Source organism: Spodoptera frugiperda, chromosome 8 (genome assembly GCF_023101765.2).
Source record: "Spodoptera frugiperda isolate SF20-4 chromosome 8, AGI-APGP_CSIRO_Sfru_2.0, whole genome shotgun sequence".
In the NCBI taxonomy this organism is placed as follows: Eukaryota; Metazoa; Arthropoda; class Insecta; order Lepidoptera; family Noctuidae; genus Spodoptera; species Spodoptera frugiperda.
Genome location: NC_064219.1, coordinates 6,774,243 through 6,794,126, shown reverse-complemented (window position 1 = coordinate 6,794,126; position 19,884 = coordinate 6,774,243). Strand labels below are relative to the sequence as shown.

At 36.0% G+C, this 19,884-nt stretch overlaps 1 protein-coding gene across 2 annotated transcripts in view; it reads right to left on the bottom strand.

The window, feature by feature from the left end:
* The window catches only part of LOC118275619 (cell adhesion molecule Dscam2), a 120,732-nt gene that overhangs the window by 79,533 nt on the left and 21,315 nt on the right, over positions 1–19,884 (bottom strand). For both annotated transcript variants that reach the window (XM_035593645.2, XM_035593644.2), the window contains exon 3: positions 6,380–6,479. In XM_035593645.2, coding sequence (XP_035449538.2) covers positions 6,380–6,479 — 100 coding nt within the window. The remainder of the gene's footprint in view (positions 1–6,379; positions 6,480–19,884) is intronic.

Below are 19,884 nucleotides of genomic sequence, written 5' to 3'. Positions count from 1 at the left end.
ACCTGATATGTGCTATATAACTATGCTGCAAGGATAAAATAGCTAATACTGTGTCGTTTCATAGCTCTTCGCTGTATAGCAAAATCTATCGCAGTGGAAACCGTTTAAAAGTTTCACAGCTTAGCTATCTACACTACATAGCACATCTTTGGTGGAAAATCACCCTTAAACTCAACTACTCCAAGAAGAAACAAAACACTCTAGAAAAACAACTGATAGTGTTAGCGACCTATCTATAAAACTATTGAATTTAACTTCAACAGGTACCGGGAACATTGCATTAAAAGAACTCTCACACAAAATGGAAACTCTCGCCCCAGTACCCACCCCTAGGGGATTTGCTTACCCCTTACTGCATAGAATGGGTGAATGAACGTTCGTAACACACGTACAAAGCGAAATAATGCCATGAAAACAAGGACCTTCGCTGTAAATTCAGTAAAGGGCCGTGCATTCACGGTTACTTGAAAAACTATTGTTTTTGCAAGCCTTTTTTTAGTAAAGTATTAAATTGTTTATGTTTATGTTAATGAATTGTTTATGTTTATGTTAATGAACGATTATTACTTAAATACGTTGTATAAAATGAATTATGCTTACATAACATTTAACTCCTGAAAAAGTAGGTAGAGATGCATAAAGCTCATACAAGAGCGCACGAGCCTGTTGCCCTAAGACACAAAACTTGACTGCGTGATATAACTAAGAATTTTACCGATTAACCATAAACTGAAACTACTGAAAAACACTTTGTACATTAAACCGTTAAAATACTAAAAATCCGAACTTCGATACTCTCAAACACCGATACCAAAATAATAATATAACTCCATACTCCTAATTTCTCCTAAAACTATATATCAAATCACTAGATCGATCGTAACCACTACTACGACATACATTAATCTTTAAAACTCAAGCATCGAATACAGGCTCCGTTCAAAACGAGCAAGCTAGCACGTTCACTCAACTATACTCTGTTTACACAGCCCTATGAAGCGGGCACCTCGTGTAACCACGTAATAGCTCCATGGTTAACTAAGTTCTGCGGCTAAATCATGTGGCGATAGGGTACTTAATTAAGTTTAGTTGAAAAGTAGCTGCTTGAGTTTCCATTGAAAACATGACAAGAGAAAAAATTTATTATAACATTTCTGAGACATACTACGAGTAAATTAATTTTATTTTATCGTACTCTTGTAACTGTTTGACGAGGAACTCCACTAGTTTCAAGCCAAAACTCGAATCGCCACTAGCAGCGCAACAGTCGCTGCGTCGTGTGTTGCGGAATGCTGCTCATGAATACAAGCCTCTAGCATGGCTTGAAACTAGTCGAGTTCCTCGTCAAACAGTTACGTGTGTAAGCCTATATATAATATAGATAATTACGAAGTTGAAAGCTTAAAACTCGACGACCACATTTGGAATTTTTCAAAATTCGCTGTTTATACACCGTATTATTACTTAAATTGGTTTCTTGCTTTATCAACATAACAAGCGCCAGAAATAATTGATTGTCTTAAAACGGCACAAGTAGGTAACTATCACTTTACAAAAGTGGTAAACAAAGTTATATTAAAATAAACGTAATATTCCTCGCCTAATAATAACAACGTCACGCCTTTTTATCCCGGAAGGAGTACACAGACGTGCACATTACGACACGTAATGCGAAATTTATAATTTACATCCACTTTTCACCATTTGTCGTATAAGTCCCCTGTAATAGCGGGTGCTACATCTGAAAATTTTTCGAACAAACTGAAAAACGCCCAGTAATACTTTGGGAAAGTAATGCTACTAGGGAATCGAACCCGAGACCCCTTGTAGCACTTGTTACCACTCGATCAACGAGACAGTATCTTATCCTAACGCGCAGTAAAGTGTCCCACATTAAAATATATACCCTTAGTATACTCTATACTCCATAAATATTTATCTTTCATTACCGAACGGAATTCCATCAAGTAAATACTTTTTCCCACGGCAATGTTTGAGTGGTCGCGTATCCATACGTAATTGTATTTATGTAGCTGTGTGTATACCATTACTACCAGGTGGCTCGGGGTATAGAGTTAATGGAGACTACACAATTCGACCTTGAAGAATTATTGTTATTGTATTTGTTCAAGATGAAAGGATTCTTTTTTAATATGTAATGGGTTTGGAATATTTGTGTACATAGTGTAGGATAACATACATACATAACGTCACGCCTTTTTATCCCCGAAGGGGTAGGCAGAGGTGCACATACAATGTACACCCACTTTTCACCATTTCTGTTATAAGTCCCATGTAATAGGTTTGGGACGTTAGCCTAAATATGCCATATCCTGGACACAATTCCAGACTCCGTGCTACTACCGAGAAATTTTCGAAACATCCGAAAAAAGCCCAGTAATACTTTGCCCGACCCGGGCAATCGAACAAAAATTCGAGACCCAAACGTTGTATTCAGCAGTCGCACTTTGCAACCACTCGACCAATGAGGCAGTAGGATAACAAATATAAACTAAGTTGAAAATAGTTATTAAAATAAGACTATGTGGTAACTAGAAATTATAAGCGCAGCCTTCCTCACGATGTTTTCCTTTACCGCACCAGTCAATGGTGTCTAAATAGTCTTAGGATGTACACGTAACTCAGAAAAAGTCACATTGGTACCTGCCGTTGGTAGATTGTGAACCCGCACCATCATGCATGAAACGCGAACGTCTTAAACCTCCGGACCAACACAACATATTTCGATATTCCAGGTCGCTTGAATAATATTGTGGTTTCCATTCACTACCTACTCCGGCAGCTCCCGTAAAACAGCGATAACTCGCACTCACTCTAAAAGCTACCGCTCAAACATATGCGTGTTTGTAGTTGGTAATGGCTCTGCAATTGAAATACAATTTACACTTTAATTTTGATCACTCTTCACTCTTAGTGCTCGTTTTATTTGGAACTATACGCTGATTTACTTGTTTATCTATGGCATGAGAGATTTGAACATTAGAATAATTATAGAATTGTTTTATAAACAATTTTTTTATACATTTTCTTACTTCTAAAGTACTGGACTCATTCCGGATCTATCCAATAAATAGTATTGAAAATACCTTAACAGCATAAGACTCACTCAGTAGACTCATCTCTATCTCAATCTTGCAAAAATATTTGAAGTAACAAACCCAACCTTGGATATTAGTTAAAAATATTCTTGCTGTATTAACAGATCAAAATATTTTAAACTCCAGACTACTGTTACAGTTCAGTATAAATCAAAAAATCTAATAACACAGACATGCAGAGACAAACCCCGAAGGATTGCACTCAGCTGTCGCATTTGGAATAACTAACCGAATAGACGGTTCTCGAGGCACTCCATTTGAACACTTACTCACGGAAAAATTCCTCTATTCTTCCTCTAGTCTAAAAGGGTTGACACACGATATATTTTTCGTAAAAATTCTTGAACAAGATAGATTGTTTGCTTACCTAACACACTACTCAGAGTAACTACGAAATCCACGGAACTTATTTACTCGCGCAAATAGGTTCTGTGTAAGACGTGCGAGCCGTCGAGCAATGAATACCGCGAAACTCATTGCTATGCGGCATACAGATTGGGAAGGAAACCCAACTATATATTACTTTTATCCCGTAGAAAATTGGGATTTAAAAAATGTGGCAATCTAGTGCGGGTTGGAGATAGAGCAGAATGACAAACTTTGGAAAACTATGCTGTTTTGAGGTTTAAGAAAATATATTATAAACATAACGCCATTTACCACTTTTGTTCTTTTAGGTTCTTTATTTAGTTTAAAAATCTAAGCCTTAGTAATTAGATAGGACAAACACTACAGAGCTTAATTATTAACTATTTCAAACCATTAATTATCTTTTATACTTTTTTCTCTCCATTATTTTTGTAAAAGCGATGAAATATTTTATTAAAAATAATTAATAGATTGTTAGCCAGGTGAAGAGGTACCAATTAATATTATAAAGAAATACTGAGATTCTCTATTCATTATTCTTAGTAATCAACCTTCTTATTATTACTGTAATATCGTGGTGGTCTAGAGGTTTAAGACGCTTCTCGTACATGAGAGTGCGGGTTCGAAACCTACCAACGGTGAAAACCAATGTGACATTTTCAGAGTTATATGTACTTCCTACTTGAAGAAAAACATCGTAAGGAAACCTGGGCTTATAATTTCTAATTATAAGTTTGAAACCGCCAACCCACACTGTTGCACATTAAAGTAAGTTCCACGTAATAAACGTAAAATTTAGGCATGTAGATGTACATATGTATTGTATATTAAAAATGCTCATTCTGAATTGTCAAATAAACTCTGACTATTATCCAAATATGTACATTCTTAGTTTCAAATCTCAACAAGCAAACTTGCCAACATATCTTCATTAATATCCTTTAGACGCAATAAGTAATACCTACCTACAAAACATTTCCAAGAAATCTCCAGAGACAAACAAACACGTGACAGAACGAGTGTTCATTTAGAATCTTCGCAACAAAACACAATCACACACGCAATCCTATAAATCGTAAGTATCGGTCCGGTGCCGTATCGGATACGAGATAAGTCGGACGTGTCGGACGGTCGCCGGACACGTGCCGGACACATGTGGCTGCTCGGAATATGAATGTACAGCTTTGTGAATCACTGGATTAGCTTTTCTATTATCTGTGGTTCGTGAGTCAGTTCTGAGCAACGTGTGCGTCTCAAGATGGCGACGGTGAAGTTTGTATTGCAATATGAGTATATATTTAAGTTGTAGTAATATTATTTAATGTGAAAGTTTGAGGTGAATGTATGAATGGATATAATGTTCTTAGATTACTCTTTCACGCAAAAGGCCCGAGGGATCTGAAGGAAAAGTACATAGAGATGACTTATAGTCTAGAATGACACATGGACTACTTTGTATTCGACTAACCAAACTTGCACCTCTGCCTAGCCCTTCGGGGATAAAAGGCGTGACGTTGCGTAGCCACACCGCTGAAACCATGGATTAAAAGCTAGTATTGTATAATACCTTTAAATCAAAATACCCTAAATAGCACAATTGTCATTCCATAAATTAAATCTACGACCTTATCAAGCTCTTGTCGTACTAAATCGAGGCCATCTAAATACAGAACTGTGACAAAATTATGAAGCTAATAAAAGTCAACCCTAAAAAGGCTCCTAGTTTCCTTGAACCATTTCTTGGCCTTCCATCTTTATTTTCTACCCCCGCATTAAGCTAGCGGTTCATAATACACCAAAAACAAAATGGTACAGCGATACCCTTTTGTTTTTTTTATTAAACATTTTTATAATGACGTTTTGTAAGGGTTGATTTTCGTCCTTCTCTCTTTTTTAAACCATTAAGTTGCTTAATCCAATTAAAAAGTTGAGTCAGATTTAATCGTCCCGTTTTAGAGGAAACGGCTTAATTTGTGGGAGCATTTTTACGTCATTGATTTTTATGTCTTAACGGGCTCTGGGAAGCCGTTTTAATTGTTTGCTCGTTTTCTCATGGCATCGATACATGGCTTAACGATCTCACTTTTAATTATTTGTGTAAATGTTATTTCCAGATATTAAAAATATTACAAGGTACCCTTTTGAATGAACAATGTAATCATAAGTGTGCTTTCAATATTTAAATGTAACCATTTATGTACATTGATGTCTACGCTTCATGAATCCATTAAATTTAAAACTAAGTTAACGTAGACATATTATTAAAAAAGCCTCCTACATAAAACAATGTATTCAATCCAAACCTTTACATGTAATGCCTACATAGAGAAACTTAAACAAATTAATATAAAATAGTAGACTAACAAGGTTAAACTAATATTAAACACGTAATATGAATTCAATTACAACTACCAAAAGAGTATTACTCAAACAATACAAAAACGTTAAAGAAAAAGAAGTAAGTCGATAGTAGGTCTAGGTACGGTATACTTTCTGTGAATTTTAGAATAATTGTAATGATTATAAAATAGAAGAGGAGATTTTCATATATCAAATGGAAACACGAAAATACGACTGAAAATTTCACAATTTTAAAACACCATTTTAACAATTAACCAATCCTATAGATTAACCTAAGTACTAATATCATTTAAAAGATTTAAATACATGAAACCAAAAGTAACTTACATTACTTAGAGGTACAACTAGCAGCAAGAAATAAATAACAAACTTTATCTGTAACCCCTTGACTATGAAGTCCCATCGCAAAACCATTAAATAGTGACAAAAACAGAACATCACCCCTAGCATTTATCTTCTACGTAGAGTTATAAAGGGGATAAATAAAGCAAAACCTATAAGGCTTTAAAGCAACAATGAAAAATACGAACCGTTTTACGTCGGGCGGTGGGTCGGTGGGGCGCATGGGGGTCGCGGGGGCCCCGGGCTCGGTGGCCGCGCTCGAACAATGGGGGCCCGGGTAGACCACGGCTGCACAAATAAAAAAAACACATGAACAACCGCTCCAATTATTGACGTGGGCATGAGATGAGAATTCCATAGCTACACGTTTCCGGCTCTAACTTTTGCGTGTTGCGCTTATTGTTCGGTTCGCGGAAGTCGCTGGGACTAGCGACTGTTTTGTGAGTGTTGTTCATAATAAGTACGATAGTTTGTTCGTAGTTTTTCTTTTTTTGAAGCAAAAAGGTACATCGACGTTACAAGAGATATGTAAAAAGGCTGAAAAAAAAAATTATGAAGAGTGTGCGTATGTAGTGTTTAACATTGTAATTAATACAGGTGATAAAGTAGCCTATCAAATACTAAAGCATTCCTAAAGCCGAAAGCAATTCTAAAGGATTCGACATTATTTTTAATAGTATTCTTTGTCTTATGAAATATGATGTGTAACTACTCGTTACACGTACACACGTATAAGTGAACTAGCGGACCCGACAGACGTTGTCCTGTTTACACGTCTGATTAATTAAAAAACATTGTCCAGCGGACAAAATTGTGAATCTAAACCATTCTCAGATCCCCTTGAACACACACAAAAAAATTCATCAAAATCGATCCAGTCGTTTAAGAGAAGTTCAGTGACATACACACTTACAGAAGAATTATATATACTTTATTAACGAACAAGAACTACGTAAAAACAAAAATAATCCCACATCCATATCAATATACAAAAAGACGAACACACACAAAAAACTCATCAATTACGCGTCGTTTACAAAAACGATTGAATAGCAATTAAATTTATGCTGACGTGGATTAAGCCAGAAATAATGGCGTCAGTTAAAACGTACGATGTTTAATTGTATGGGGGGCGGCAACATTTCATTAAACCGTTGGCCGCTGATAGTGCCAAATAGTGGGGGTTAAAACCCAAGCCCCATTAGCCATGGGATGTATGCCAACATAAACAAGTGAAAAATAACTCATGACTGTGTCGTTTCCAACTTTTTTTAGGGAACTTAACAGAAGGTCGAGGCTAAGTACGATTGAGCCAAAAAATCTGACCTTGAGTCTGAAATTATTACTTTTATTAACGTCTTCATATAAATACCCAATAAACTTATGTGAAAGTACATAGCCGCTATCCACACATTGCTTGTGAAACTCGCCCTTATAGGCACAATTTCTTGATTACTACTACAAACTGAAATGTATTATTGTCAGACATAAGGTACGGAACCTCGGATTACGAATTCGGTTCACGCTCCATCGACATTTTAAGCTCACTCATCCCTAACGAATCTTGAATGAAAGCCTAGCATAAAGTTACTACGTTACACTACGCTTGCCCTCGTAGCAAATCGTTTATGTGCTACGATAGCGTAGCCGGTGCTACGCTGACTGCTACGCCGTAGCAACTGTTTGTAATGTACTATGCATGTATATATTCAACATTGTATGCCAAACTTTGCTGGATATATGTATTTATGTACTGAACACGTGTTTAGTAGTTGCAAATGTGACTAATGCCAACTAATGTCAGCAAATTTCAATTTAATGTGACAAAATCGTATGTTATCCGTTCACAAGACGAAATATTAAAACGCTTTCTGTTACATGGAATTTTCTACTGAATAATCTTCTTCATTACTATGAATATATTCAGATATACGAAATCTAGTTAATGCTTATTCAGAAAGAATCGTACATAACAGCTCATAATGCGAGGAAGGAACCTTGGGAATCGATTTCCGTCGGAAATGCAAAGACTCGGCACGATATTACTTATGAATTATTGCCATAAAGTATTATGTGTAGCTTCTGCTGTCATCCGAGATTTAATAAAGGACATCTCATGTAATGTCAGGTACATAATGTGACAAGATTAATAGAGAATAGTGCTAACAGTACCATTTTTCGAGGGGAGAAAATAATGCAATGCCTTCTCCTGCCTTGTGGGAGACGTTATGTGCGTGGTTTGATACTTTATTGTTAAACTTTTACTAACAGATTACATTTGTGACTTCCATGTTCTTCCTTACTCTTCACCCATCGAAAGATTGTCTGTAAGAAATCGCTTTTTAGTAATAAGACCGCCCATTGAACGTGGAGCGGTTTGATTCCCGTATAGAACAAATCTTTGTGTAATCCACAAGCCGTTGTTTCGGGTTTGGGTGTCACGTATATGTAAACTTATATCGTTGTAAACGCATCCATGACACAGGAGAAAATCCTAGTGTGTGGCAAGGTTGTTTAAAACAGACATGATATGGCTTACACAAAAATTAAAATTCGCGAGATAAGTCCAGTACGTTATACTTTAGTTTAAATAAATTCCTTCAACATTTATGTCCATTCTCCGATACAAATCTTTTTTAAGGTAAAACGACACAAAACCAAGTTGTACAAGTCTTAGAAGATTTTTAGAGGTTGACATTTTTACGCAAAACTAAGCTTACAGACAGAGTTAATCTATATTGCAATCTAAACGTGCCTTACGGAAAAGGTTTCAGCTGACCTTACAAGTCACAGTGAAATAATAAATGTATTATATATGCGGGTAGAATAACAATAAGTAAGTAAACAAACAAAACTATGTTGTCTCAGTTACTGAGGTTTATGTATTTAAAACTGCTGTCTCAGTTATAGAGGTAACTATGATGATAAATTGAAAGAACGAATCCCAAATAAAGAGGATTGTTTTTCCCCACTATTAGAGGTAATTCAGTTTCAGTGTTGGGACTTCAATATGAGTTCCAGTTGTGAAGATTTCTCATTTATTCAGGTCCCACTTAACCATGAAAACTAAAAATAAAAGACTTAAAAGGTACGAGAAAACCTTTTAAATCCTCAAAATAAAAATAACTTTAATAGTGCATCGCGTTTTTTTTTTTAGGTACAAAATTCTGAATTTGTAAAAGTGAAATTCGACAACATATTTTATTTAATGCATTATTGGTAGTGTTACAAGATTTTATTATGTCTATCTTGAAATCGAATACTGTAAAACTTGAGATCTAAAGCAAAATTATGTTGATAAAACAAAACCAGAACAGGAAAAATTCAAAACCAAATATACAAAATTAAATAGAAAAGTTAAACAAGACGTCTCACAAACGGTATTACTTTTAGTAAAACCTTGGAACAAAAATGAACCACAAATGCTGACGTCCCGTCCAAAGATTTTGTATCCACAATATTAAATTATGCATTTCCTTCACCGCCGATCTCATTTTGTGATACACGACAACGCCATCACAAGAAAGATCCCGAAAGAGATGAGTTTCAGTAAACGAAAATTTATTTAAAAATTTTGGCCAGAAATAAATATCATGTATGTGAATATGGTGGCAGCAGCTCTTAATCGAATGTCATCATCTAACTTCTTAAAAACATTATTTATTAAGATCGCAAGCGCGACTACCGAGCATAAAGTCACCGGGTTGATTTCAGTGTCTAGTAAATAATTATTGAGATAAGTAAAAGCTCGAAGTCTGTAAGTCTAGGGTAGATGACTAATTTTTATTTTAATGTCTTGCAGATTATTTTAAAATATTATACACGTATTTTTTATTATCTTCCGGAAACAAATACTGTCGAAGATATATAATTTGAAATATCGTGCAACCTCTCTTCTTTCTCTTTAATTACGTAACTAAGAGCCATAATAGATTTTTAATTTCCATACCCCGTCATCATCCCTATAGTCCTTGTATATAGTCTGGAATTGTCAAAGACACTTTTAAAAATAACTGTTGAAAAGTGACTATTACAAAACCTTAAGCCCAAAAGCCGGACACTTATTCAAAATGCACTCAATTGTATTTAAAGCCAACATAAGCCGGCCTTTATTACAATCCAAGTCAGCTTTACGGAAATAAGGTTTTTATCTGAAAACAATAAAATGATCTTAATCGGGCGTTATCTACGCGTTAAAAGGCTTTGTCGGCGTTGTGTTCATGTTACTCAATTATGCGTCAGCCTTCAACTAACTCGTCTGGTACGCAGCCGACGGTGAGATTATATTTTGTAGATATTTTGCTTCTAAAATTTATATAAAGCTTGTTATCTTTCATCGGAGGGAGAGTTATCGGAAAATCTGCGTCCTAATTGAGTTTGATATTATATTATTATGCTTCGTTTATTTATTGTGAAACTGTGTATGTAATGTGAATAGTTTAAGTTTAAATGGTAAGCCTGCGACAAAAGTAGTAAACCAAATATGTAGAAGTATTTTAAACTTTTATGTTCATTCCAAAAAAATGTTACGTTTGAGTATTTGACCATAAGTAGCAAGAATAAAATTGAAGCGTGCTTGAAATTAGCACGTCTAACGGTACTTTGATGGGCAATACTTCAAAACGTAAATACCTTCAAGTCCACTTAAATCTTTAATTGCCTAAAGACAGTTTGCTCAAAATTTTCCACTCATCTAAATAAGTAAAAGTTAAAACTGAATAAAGTAGTATAAATATTTAATTTAGACTTCTTAGAAATAGAGGGTGTTTCAAAAGATACTTACATTTACCGTTTACTATACAAATATTCAGTTAAAATATTCGGAATAATATTTGCTAAACAAAGTAATTACAGGGCCTTAAAGGCACGTTAATTTGCGAATAAACTGCGAGCAAACATTCTAGCTAAATAAAGTATTCCATCAAAATCGACGTACCCAAGATAATTATTTACCAATTTCAATGCCCAATGATCTGAAAACGTATTTATAAAATAAATTGTATAATAAGTACGTACTCGTATATAATGTGTTCCGCGTGAGTGAGGACAAGAGGCAAAAAACGAACGAGGGATCCATTGGAAATCACGGGGGAGGTAGGGGGTGGATGGGCGCTTCGCAATACAGTCCACCCTGTATGCCAACCACTAAACACATTTCATACTGGCAGCAAAGATGCTCCGTATAAAATGTTGATTTTTCAATATTCTATACAGGACCTCGGAAATGAGGTCGTATATATTTTTTTCTATTTATTTTTAATAATAGCAGCTTTTATTATTTTTATTATCCCTTTTAGCGTGCAGCATTCGCGATGCCTTTAGGATTTTCATTTGTTCATTTTATTTCTAGGGATTATTTCCATGTGTGGACTTCGCAGAAATTCAATTTCTGTTCTTTACTCATAAGCGCTTTTCACTACTTTTTCTATTACTTCTATTTGATCTTATTGCCATGACTCGGACTGTCTAATTGACTTTCTGCCAAACTCGCGATCCCGAAACTAAAGCAATAAAATAAGTCTCCTATACGACTATAGGTACCTAGCATGGATATTATACTCAAGTCATTGTCCTAAGTGACATTTAACGACATAAAAACAACCTCCAAAAATAGAAACATCTAAATAAAAAGAAAGCAGAGAACACATTTAATACAACCAGTCCTGAAAAATCCATTAGGTACCATTTAAAAGAGATTACAATGTAAATGAATAGGTTGCTCCAAAAATACTCTCATGAATGACTCGACTCACCCACGGGTCGCTACCTTCTCACCTCCTGAACTTACTACCCACGTGAACGTCATGGAACAATGATCACTCTCCACTTATCGAAATACGTTTGAATCGAGAGAACATCAATCAGTCAATGTAATCAGGATAATTAATTATTATGTTATCGGCTTACTCAAGTAACTGTTTGACAAGGAACTCGACTAGTTTCAAGCCATGCTAGAGGCTTATATTCATAAGCATTCCACGACCCACGACGCGGCGTATGTCGCGCTGCTAAGGCGTTACATGAGTCAGCCGATAACATAATAATTAATTTAGTATGTATCACGAAAGTTATAATAAAATTGTATTCAGGGTATTATATTTTTGATAAACTTTCATCCAAACAAATGTTTACTATACTTTTACTTTTTAAAGTTGTATATGTAGAAAAATGAAAGCCTTTGGTCAGCAGTTTTTGCCACTTATAGGCGGTTGATGTGATGATTACCAGCAATACCAGAATGAGTTTTCGGGAGTAGTCATTCATTCCACTCAAGATACTAATATCAATACTGACCTCAACCCAGATGGGGAGCCAGGAGAAAGGTACTTGACCCTACCAAACCACTTACAAACCATTACGACCTTTCCGTCCTTTCTGTTACTCAAATCCCAACCTTAACATATTCGGTATTAAATCCCTTATACAAACCCTAATTCTATGAAAGAACATTTTATTTTCTTTACGAAAACTAAGCGTGCAATTTAGCTCCATACAAGTTCACTGCACGCCGATTAAAGTTCGCAAAATGCTCGTTCCGCGTTTACGTGTTAAACAAGCTAAAAATGCTTTTACGAAACGAAGTTATATATAGGTCGACGTCGAGCAATTTTAATTTCTGCCTCCCCGGAATGTAAGAGAATACTTTAATATCGCAACGTCACTGAAAACATGAAATTTTACATACACCGCCACTATTTTTAAGCTGTTTAATTTCACATGTTGCTTGCACTCTAATCTCGTCTGTCGGCTATAGTTTAACATCCTTATTCAGATATGGCACTTAATTCTATGTGAAATTTAGGTTTAGGTTGTTTGATGACATTGTAGTGTGTCATTATACACTTTTTTTAAAAGATGTGCTACAGTTTTTTATTTATTTTACCTAACGAGCCGTTTCAACCAGGAATGTTCAACTACTCCTAAGCCAACCCAACTTAACCAATCTTGTTCTGCTGAGCTGTATGTAAGCCGAATAACCTAAAGCAAAAACAAGATCAGAATAGTAATATGAAATATGAAATTACTTCACAATATTATTTATTTCATAGAAAAATATTTCGGTAGGAATGTAATATGAAAATACAACGCCATTTTGCCTAGAACCTATAACAGAATTTGTATTCAGCAAAAATGTTGGTCGGCTCCCGCGCCACCCTACTCTCTTTGAACCAATAAAGCATCAGGTACTGTGCGCACCTTTTTACTCTTTTCACGAACACAAATAAATTTTCGCCCTCCATTATTTATTGCCTCTGCTGCGTAAATATCAAAACGTAGCGTACAATTCTGACTGATACTCGTAAATCTTCGATTTAGCTGAACGAACCGATCGAAGTCCGCTAACTCAGTTATGTTTTTCCATTGTTCACAATTCCGCGCTCACCACTTGCTTTTGACATCCAAATCTGATAATATTACTCCATGATTTGAGTTTCGTGCCAAAACTACGAAGCATGCAAAGTCAACTTGCAGAATTCTTGTATCTTTACATTTTCTCGTCCGTCTGTCAGTGGTTTCCAGCTCGCAGTGGGGTTTGGAAGAAAATCCTAAAGATTTACTCTGCTACATTTCTCCAGTGTTCGAACACGTACGATACTCACACGTCGACACTATTTTACAGCCACTGCGGTATATCGCACCCTCGTATCGGTGTCGTTCATGTTTGATATCTCTTTCCTAGGAAATAATAACTAAACCTCATTTTTCTTGAAGCACATCCAATTAAAATCTGTCAGTTGCGTTTAAAATTTCGATATATTTCTCTATCTTGTGAACTGTGTCTTTCTACATCTAATTTAGGTCATCATTAATTTGTACTGAGTATTTATCTCATAGTAATTATAACAAAGGAGAACATTTTTAATCTAGCTGGACGCTATTTACTTCTACTATCTTTTTCATCGACTATTTACAAAGTTTATTACACAGACATTGGCTTTATAGTTGCTCTGCACACATTTTATGTTCTCTTTGAAGGCGGAACGACGTCATTTGAGGCAAATACTCATTGAACTCTGCCGACACCATTATGTGGGGAAAAAAGGGTACTTGTGAGCATTCCGCAGTAGGTGAATACTGAAACAATGGGTCGCCGGGCGGAGGCGCGGGTCGGCTCCGCGCCGCGCTCTCAAGTGCCGCATTTTTGTCGCTCAGATGTCAAGCTGCTGCACGTTTGCACACTCACGGAATATTGAAATTGTTTCTCCTACAGTACTGCAATAATCCTGCTCTATAGTTTTTGTTATCGAAGCTGGCGTTCGCAAAAATAGCTCGCTATACGAATTTCATCGCTGAAAATGTTTTCACGAAAGAAAGGATAATAATTTTATTTGTCCTTGAATCGACGTCTCATTTTCCGAACAAGTTGATTTAATTTTTTTGGGTTCCTTTGTTTAGCTGGGAAACCTTCGTGAGTTTGTCAACAAAGTTAATTTTGTTTTGAAGCCAATTGGTGTTTTGCTTGGTACGAGTACAGTAGTAACGAAAATGTTTTTCAAACCTAAATGCTAAAATAAAAAGTTTTACAAATGTGAGAGCTAAATTTCTAAAAGCAACAGCCTTGTAAAAAACGTTTTAGTATTTTTACGAGATTCTATATTTCAGAAAGTCTAGATTGGCTTTACATTTTAATGGATGCCTAAAAAAAGATTTTGATACATATCGACGACAGAACCCTCATCAAACTCACACTTGTCCGATGTTTTGATAACTCCCTGTATATAGAAAATGGCGACCCTGATTATCGGTTCATTGAAAGGAAACCCCGACTTTTTCAACTTTTATTTTCCATCTGTAGATTGAAATGGCTTCCACAAAGTGTACCCGCTACTTACTGCTAAAACGGCAAAAGCGTAAATGGTTTACTCAATATTTAGGAGGAAACGCCATTTACTTTTTATACCCTAATTTCATTTCATACGTTTCAAATGACCTGATGATGATTTCGGTTTGTAATGACCAGGTGACGTCACTTACGTCTAATATATATAGATCAGGTATACATACAAATTATCGATGTTTATTTAACAAAATACGTATTAATACCTGTTTACTATTATTAGGTAATTAGTAGTTATAGTATTATTTAAAAGTATTTTCAATTAAGTTAGTATAATACTTTAAACTTTAATTTAAAGTACGGCACTATTCCTTGGTATTACATGGATCTCACAACTTTTGAGTCAACGTCTTATTTAATAATTCAACACAAATCCTTCGTTTCCACTAAAGTTATTATTAAATGAAAAAACGTTGCTCATAATTCAAGTTTCAGCGAGTCAATTACCATCAAAACTTTAGAACCGCCAAGACTTCAGATCAACTTGTAAAACTCACAGTTTGCGTTTCAGTTGAAAACAATTTTCAGGAAAACTGATATCGATATGGTACTCGGTCACATGTCACAGATTTATCGTCTTATCTTACGGTCAAATGATCTCCAGGGATTCGGCTTTGGACTCTCGAGTTATATATTACAGGAAAACCTAACATATATCAGCCGACGGCGAAATCAACCCAATCGTCTATGAAACGATTATGTAACATTACCAATTTTTATATTCAGCCGCGGCCATAGAAGTAACGGAAGATGGCGGCCCACGACGCCGGCAGCACCGTCGCAAATCGCACTTTTATGAAACTCCCTAATGACACGTGAAATCCGAAATTGCTAAGATGGAATGGAGTTGCCAAACAAACCCTAATCCGGCGCACATCCTATGTATAAGTAAGGATGAAATAACCTCAATTCCAGCAACAAGATCCTCGGTAATGTGTTGCGAATGGTACGGGTTGATAAGGAAAAACGAGTAAATAAGGAATCGTGAGAGGCCACCAGGACCGGAAAGGGTCAGGCGGGGGAGGGCTCATCCGGCGGATACACCGCAACCGGCCGCCGTCCACCGGACAGCCAATGTATTTCATAGCCGGAGGGCAGTCGCCGAGCACTTTTATAAAACATTGAAGTTGCTCTGTACCCAATAACTAGTTTGTAGAGCACTCACATGAACGTAATTTTTTACAATAAAGCGCCACTTGTTTTAGAACTTTTTACGCGTTTCGACAACTGTGGCGATTTACAAAGGAAACACAAACTTTCCTGCAGACTGCGTTGTTTTTAAACTCGTGAAGAAATTTAATTTAGAACAAACTGGCTATTTGGAGCTCTACAGTGTTCTGCAGAAATGTAGAAATTTCTTAGAATAAAATGCGAAGAAAATGAGGGCAAGATTATTTGAGGCAGACCAACAAAGCGCCTAATATTTTCAGACAAAAGGTCGTCCTCCATTCACGACTGCAATTATAATAAAATTTTCTTTTTGATCCGCAGACGTGGGGAATAATTAAATTTTGATATCAATTCGCAACCAGCGAAATCCCAGGAGATAGTGCTTTCAAAACAACTTTGATTTCCTCCCGGCATAGTCAAAGGAGCTTACCGAGAAAAAGCGACGAAAGAAAGAAAGAAATAAAAAATGCACAGAAACACGGAGGTCGGAGTTTTTCCTGTCACCGGGCACAAACAATGCCTCCATTGTAGGGCTGCGGCCCGCCCGCGCCCCGCGCCGCGCCCGCCGCGGTACCGGCGAGGAAACGAGCATCTTTTGTTTCCAACCCCGCGTCCCGCACGGAAACGAGAGCTTTGAACCCGCGGTCATCTGTTTACATCACGCCAACTAGAAAAAAAGACATCCGATTTATTCTGCAGACTGTACCCGCAGTACATGCGACTGTAGTGCATCGGAAATATTACGTCTGTGTGGGGCGCCCCGAGGTGATATCGAACTCGAGGTGCTCCATAAAATGTTTTATATAAATTCCATACACTGTAGAAAGCACAGTGCGCATTAAATTTCCAACATCACTGAAATTTTCATGATTTTTCGGATTTACTTTCAGTCAATTGACTTATTTCCTTTAAAACTCGCATTTTTTAGAACTTTATTCCACATAAACCACAAATCTAACATAATATGTACATAAAGTATACAATACATATTAGCTACACAGAATAAACCAGTTTCAACTTTTCGAAAACAAAAATGGCTCCAACATCGCAATGATTAATGAAACCATGTAAAAATTTGCCATCAATATTAAAATCTGAGCAAACAAAAATACTAGTTGGGAAAAATGATTCCGTTTCACTGCTCAAAACGAGTTGACACAATTTTACATTCATTCAGTTCAATTAATTAATAATTGGTTTCGTGCAGTGTTGCATGACTACAATATTTCAAATGAATAAAGTTTAGTCAGTTTAACGTTGGTAACACTCAAAATAGAAGCATATCTAACTGAACAAAAATGTATTTTTTTATCCTAGATCAAAATAATATTGGGATCGTTTATCTAACTTTTTGCCTAGGGTCCTCCAATCTCATAAACAGAAAAATATGACTATATCATACATTTGTACCAAACCCTATAAAAAATATCAAGTTTTATATTTATGAAGAAAGCTTCCTACAAGTACTTACGTAGGTAAGGTTCGCACAACTCTCTCTGGGACGAATAATAAATTATATTTTCCCGTCCGCTCATTTAGATATGAAAAAATAACACGTCGAAACCTGGCGGCCGCTTCTAAGACCTTATTTTATTCATCTAGTAACACTAACTTCAGAATTATATTATACTAGCAACCCGCCCCAGCTTCACATGGGTGCAATGGTAATATATTATGCATGTATTATACATATAAATCTTCGTCTTGAATCATTTTCTCTATTAAAAAGCCGCATCAAATCCGTTGCGTAGTTTTAAAGATTTAAGCATAAAGGGACGTAGGGACAGAGAAAGTGAATTTGTTTTATAGTATGTAGTGACTTTTACCGGTGTAGTAACTAACTTCTTAAATTAAAAAGCTAATGATGATGATTAACTGTATGGAAAATCTTTAGGACGTACAAAATCATTACCTTTCCGTCTTTCATTTTCAAACATTTTTTTTTTTTTTTGAGTGGTGAAAGTCCTCCAATGACTTCTCCTGCCTTGGGTGAGGCGGGAGTGGAGTGTAAGACTCTTACTGACTAAAAACCACCCCGTTCCTTCTCCTACTTTGAGCCGGAGCCCCGGTAACCTTCATTTTCAAACCTTAAAGGTGCTTTTTCGACCAGAGATGTGTTATGCTACATTGTTGTGGATGCGTTCGGCTTCCACCAATCATATTTATTGGTACACATAGCTGCACTGGTAAAATCAGACACAGCTAAGCTATGTTTTTTGGTTAGATGCGTGCTATGAATGACTTACCTACTATTGATACATTGCCTACTCGAGCTACATATCTTCCTTGCGCAGCTACATAGTTTCACAGTTTAGCTATTACATCTTCGTAACATAGCTAGCTATTAGCAAATCTCTGGAGGAATAGCACCTTAATATTTATTTGACTTAAACCTATTAAACCTATATGAAACTTACTTAAATGACATTAATAATTATTTCTCCAATCCACATACGGTCAGTTGTCTCAATGGAATTTAAAGGCCAACTTTCATTATTCCCATTCATAAACCCCACTTAAATCACTTAACAAACACGGAGATATTTATCAACCAAAACTCTAATAGAATAACACCAAAACAGAGCAACAGTTAATGATGAGAATTTAAGCTCTCAAAATTACCCTTATATATTCAGCTTAACAAAATTGAATGAAATATGAAATTCACTTGGTGGTCGGGATATGTATGGCGCAGTGAAAATCCAATTTAGGTGCGCAATAAAAGAACGGGCTGCAAGGGAAATTCGTATCGCTTATACTGATGCGGGTATACCGCGTCATTTCCAGGCGAAACAATTTGATCTGCTAGTACCTCCACTCCACTAGGTTCACTTTCCGACTTATATCTGTAATGTTGATTTCGATAAGAGATGTCATGTTGTAATTTCTGTTTGTGCATTTCAGCTTTTTTCTGAATAAAGTTAATTAAGTTTTCATACATACATGACCGCACGCCTGTCTACCATCGGGGTAGGCAGAGACAATGGAACACCAATAGCTACGATTCTTACACATCATTCTTACAATTCATCAACAGTCATCAGTCTTTTCATGCATGCGCGTCGGTTTTAGGTAAGTTTTCTTTTAGCCCTAATTTGCCGTAGGAATAAAACCTAGTATGTATGTACAATTTCTGATATTCAAATGTAAACACAAAACACCATGTAAACACAAACACGTCAGAAAATAACATTATCATCCGTCAAATTGTAATTCAATTACAGAATGACTATACAAACATGAATAAACAATTCATGTTCCTTCACAAAATATCTACCATTATTTTAACAATATTTATTTTCTCTACGGAAACTCAACTTCGTGGAACTGCCACCCACGGCACGGTGACCGACAGGGCAATGAACAATACACCAGGGTTGTCACTAAACAGTTATTATCTTTCCATTAGGGAGCCGCTCGGCCATCAAGTTAAATGGGACGGATGAGCTCGTGAATATTCGCGTCACTAAAGGTACCACGTTAAAATTTATTCATTAATGAATTGGTATCAACCTTGAATTATTAAACCGTTTGAATAATTTAAATGTGAACTGGTTACTGTGTGATATTAATTTTGATTGCGCCAATGTGCTAATTTTGTGGTTTGTGCTTTAGTTTATGTGGATTTGAAACTGATTTAGTTTTATTCAAGAATACTAAAACATACATATTCTTCTATAAAGT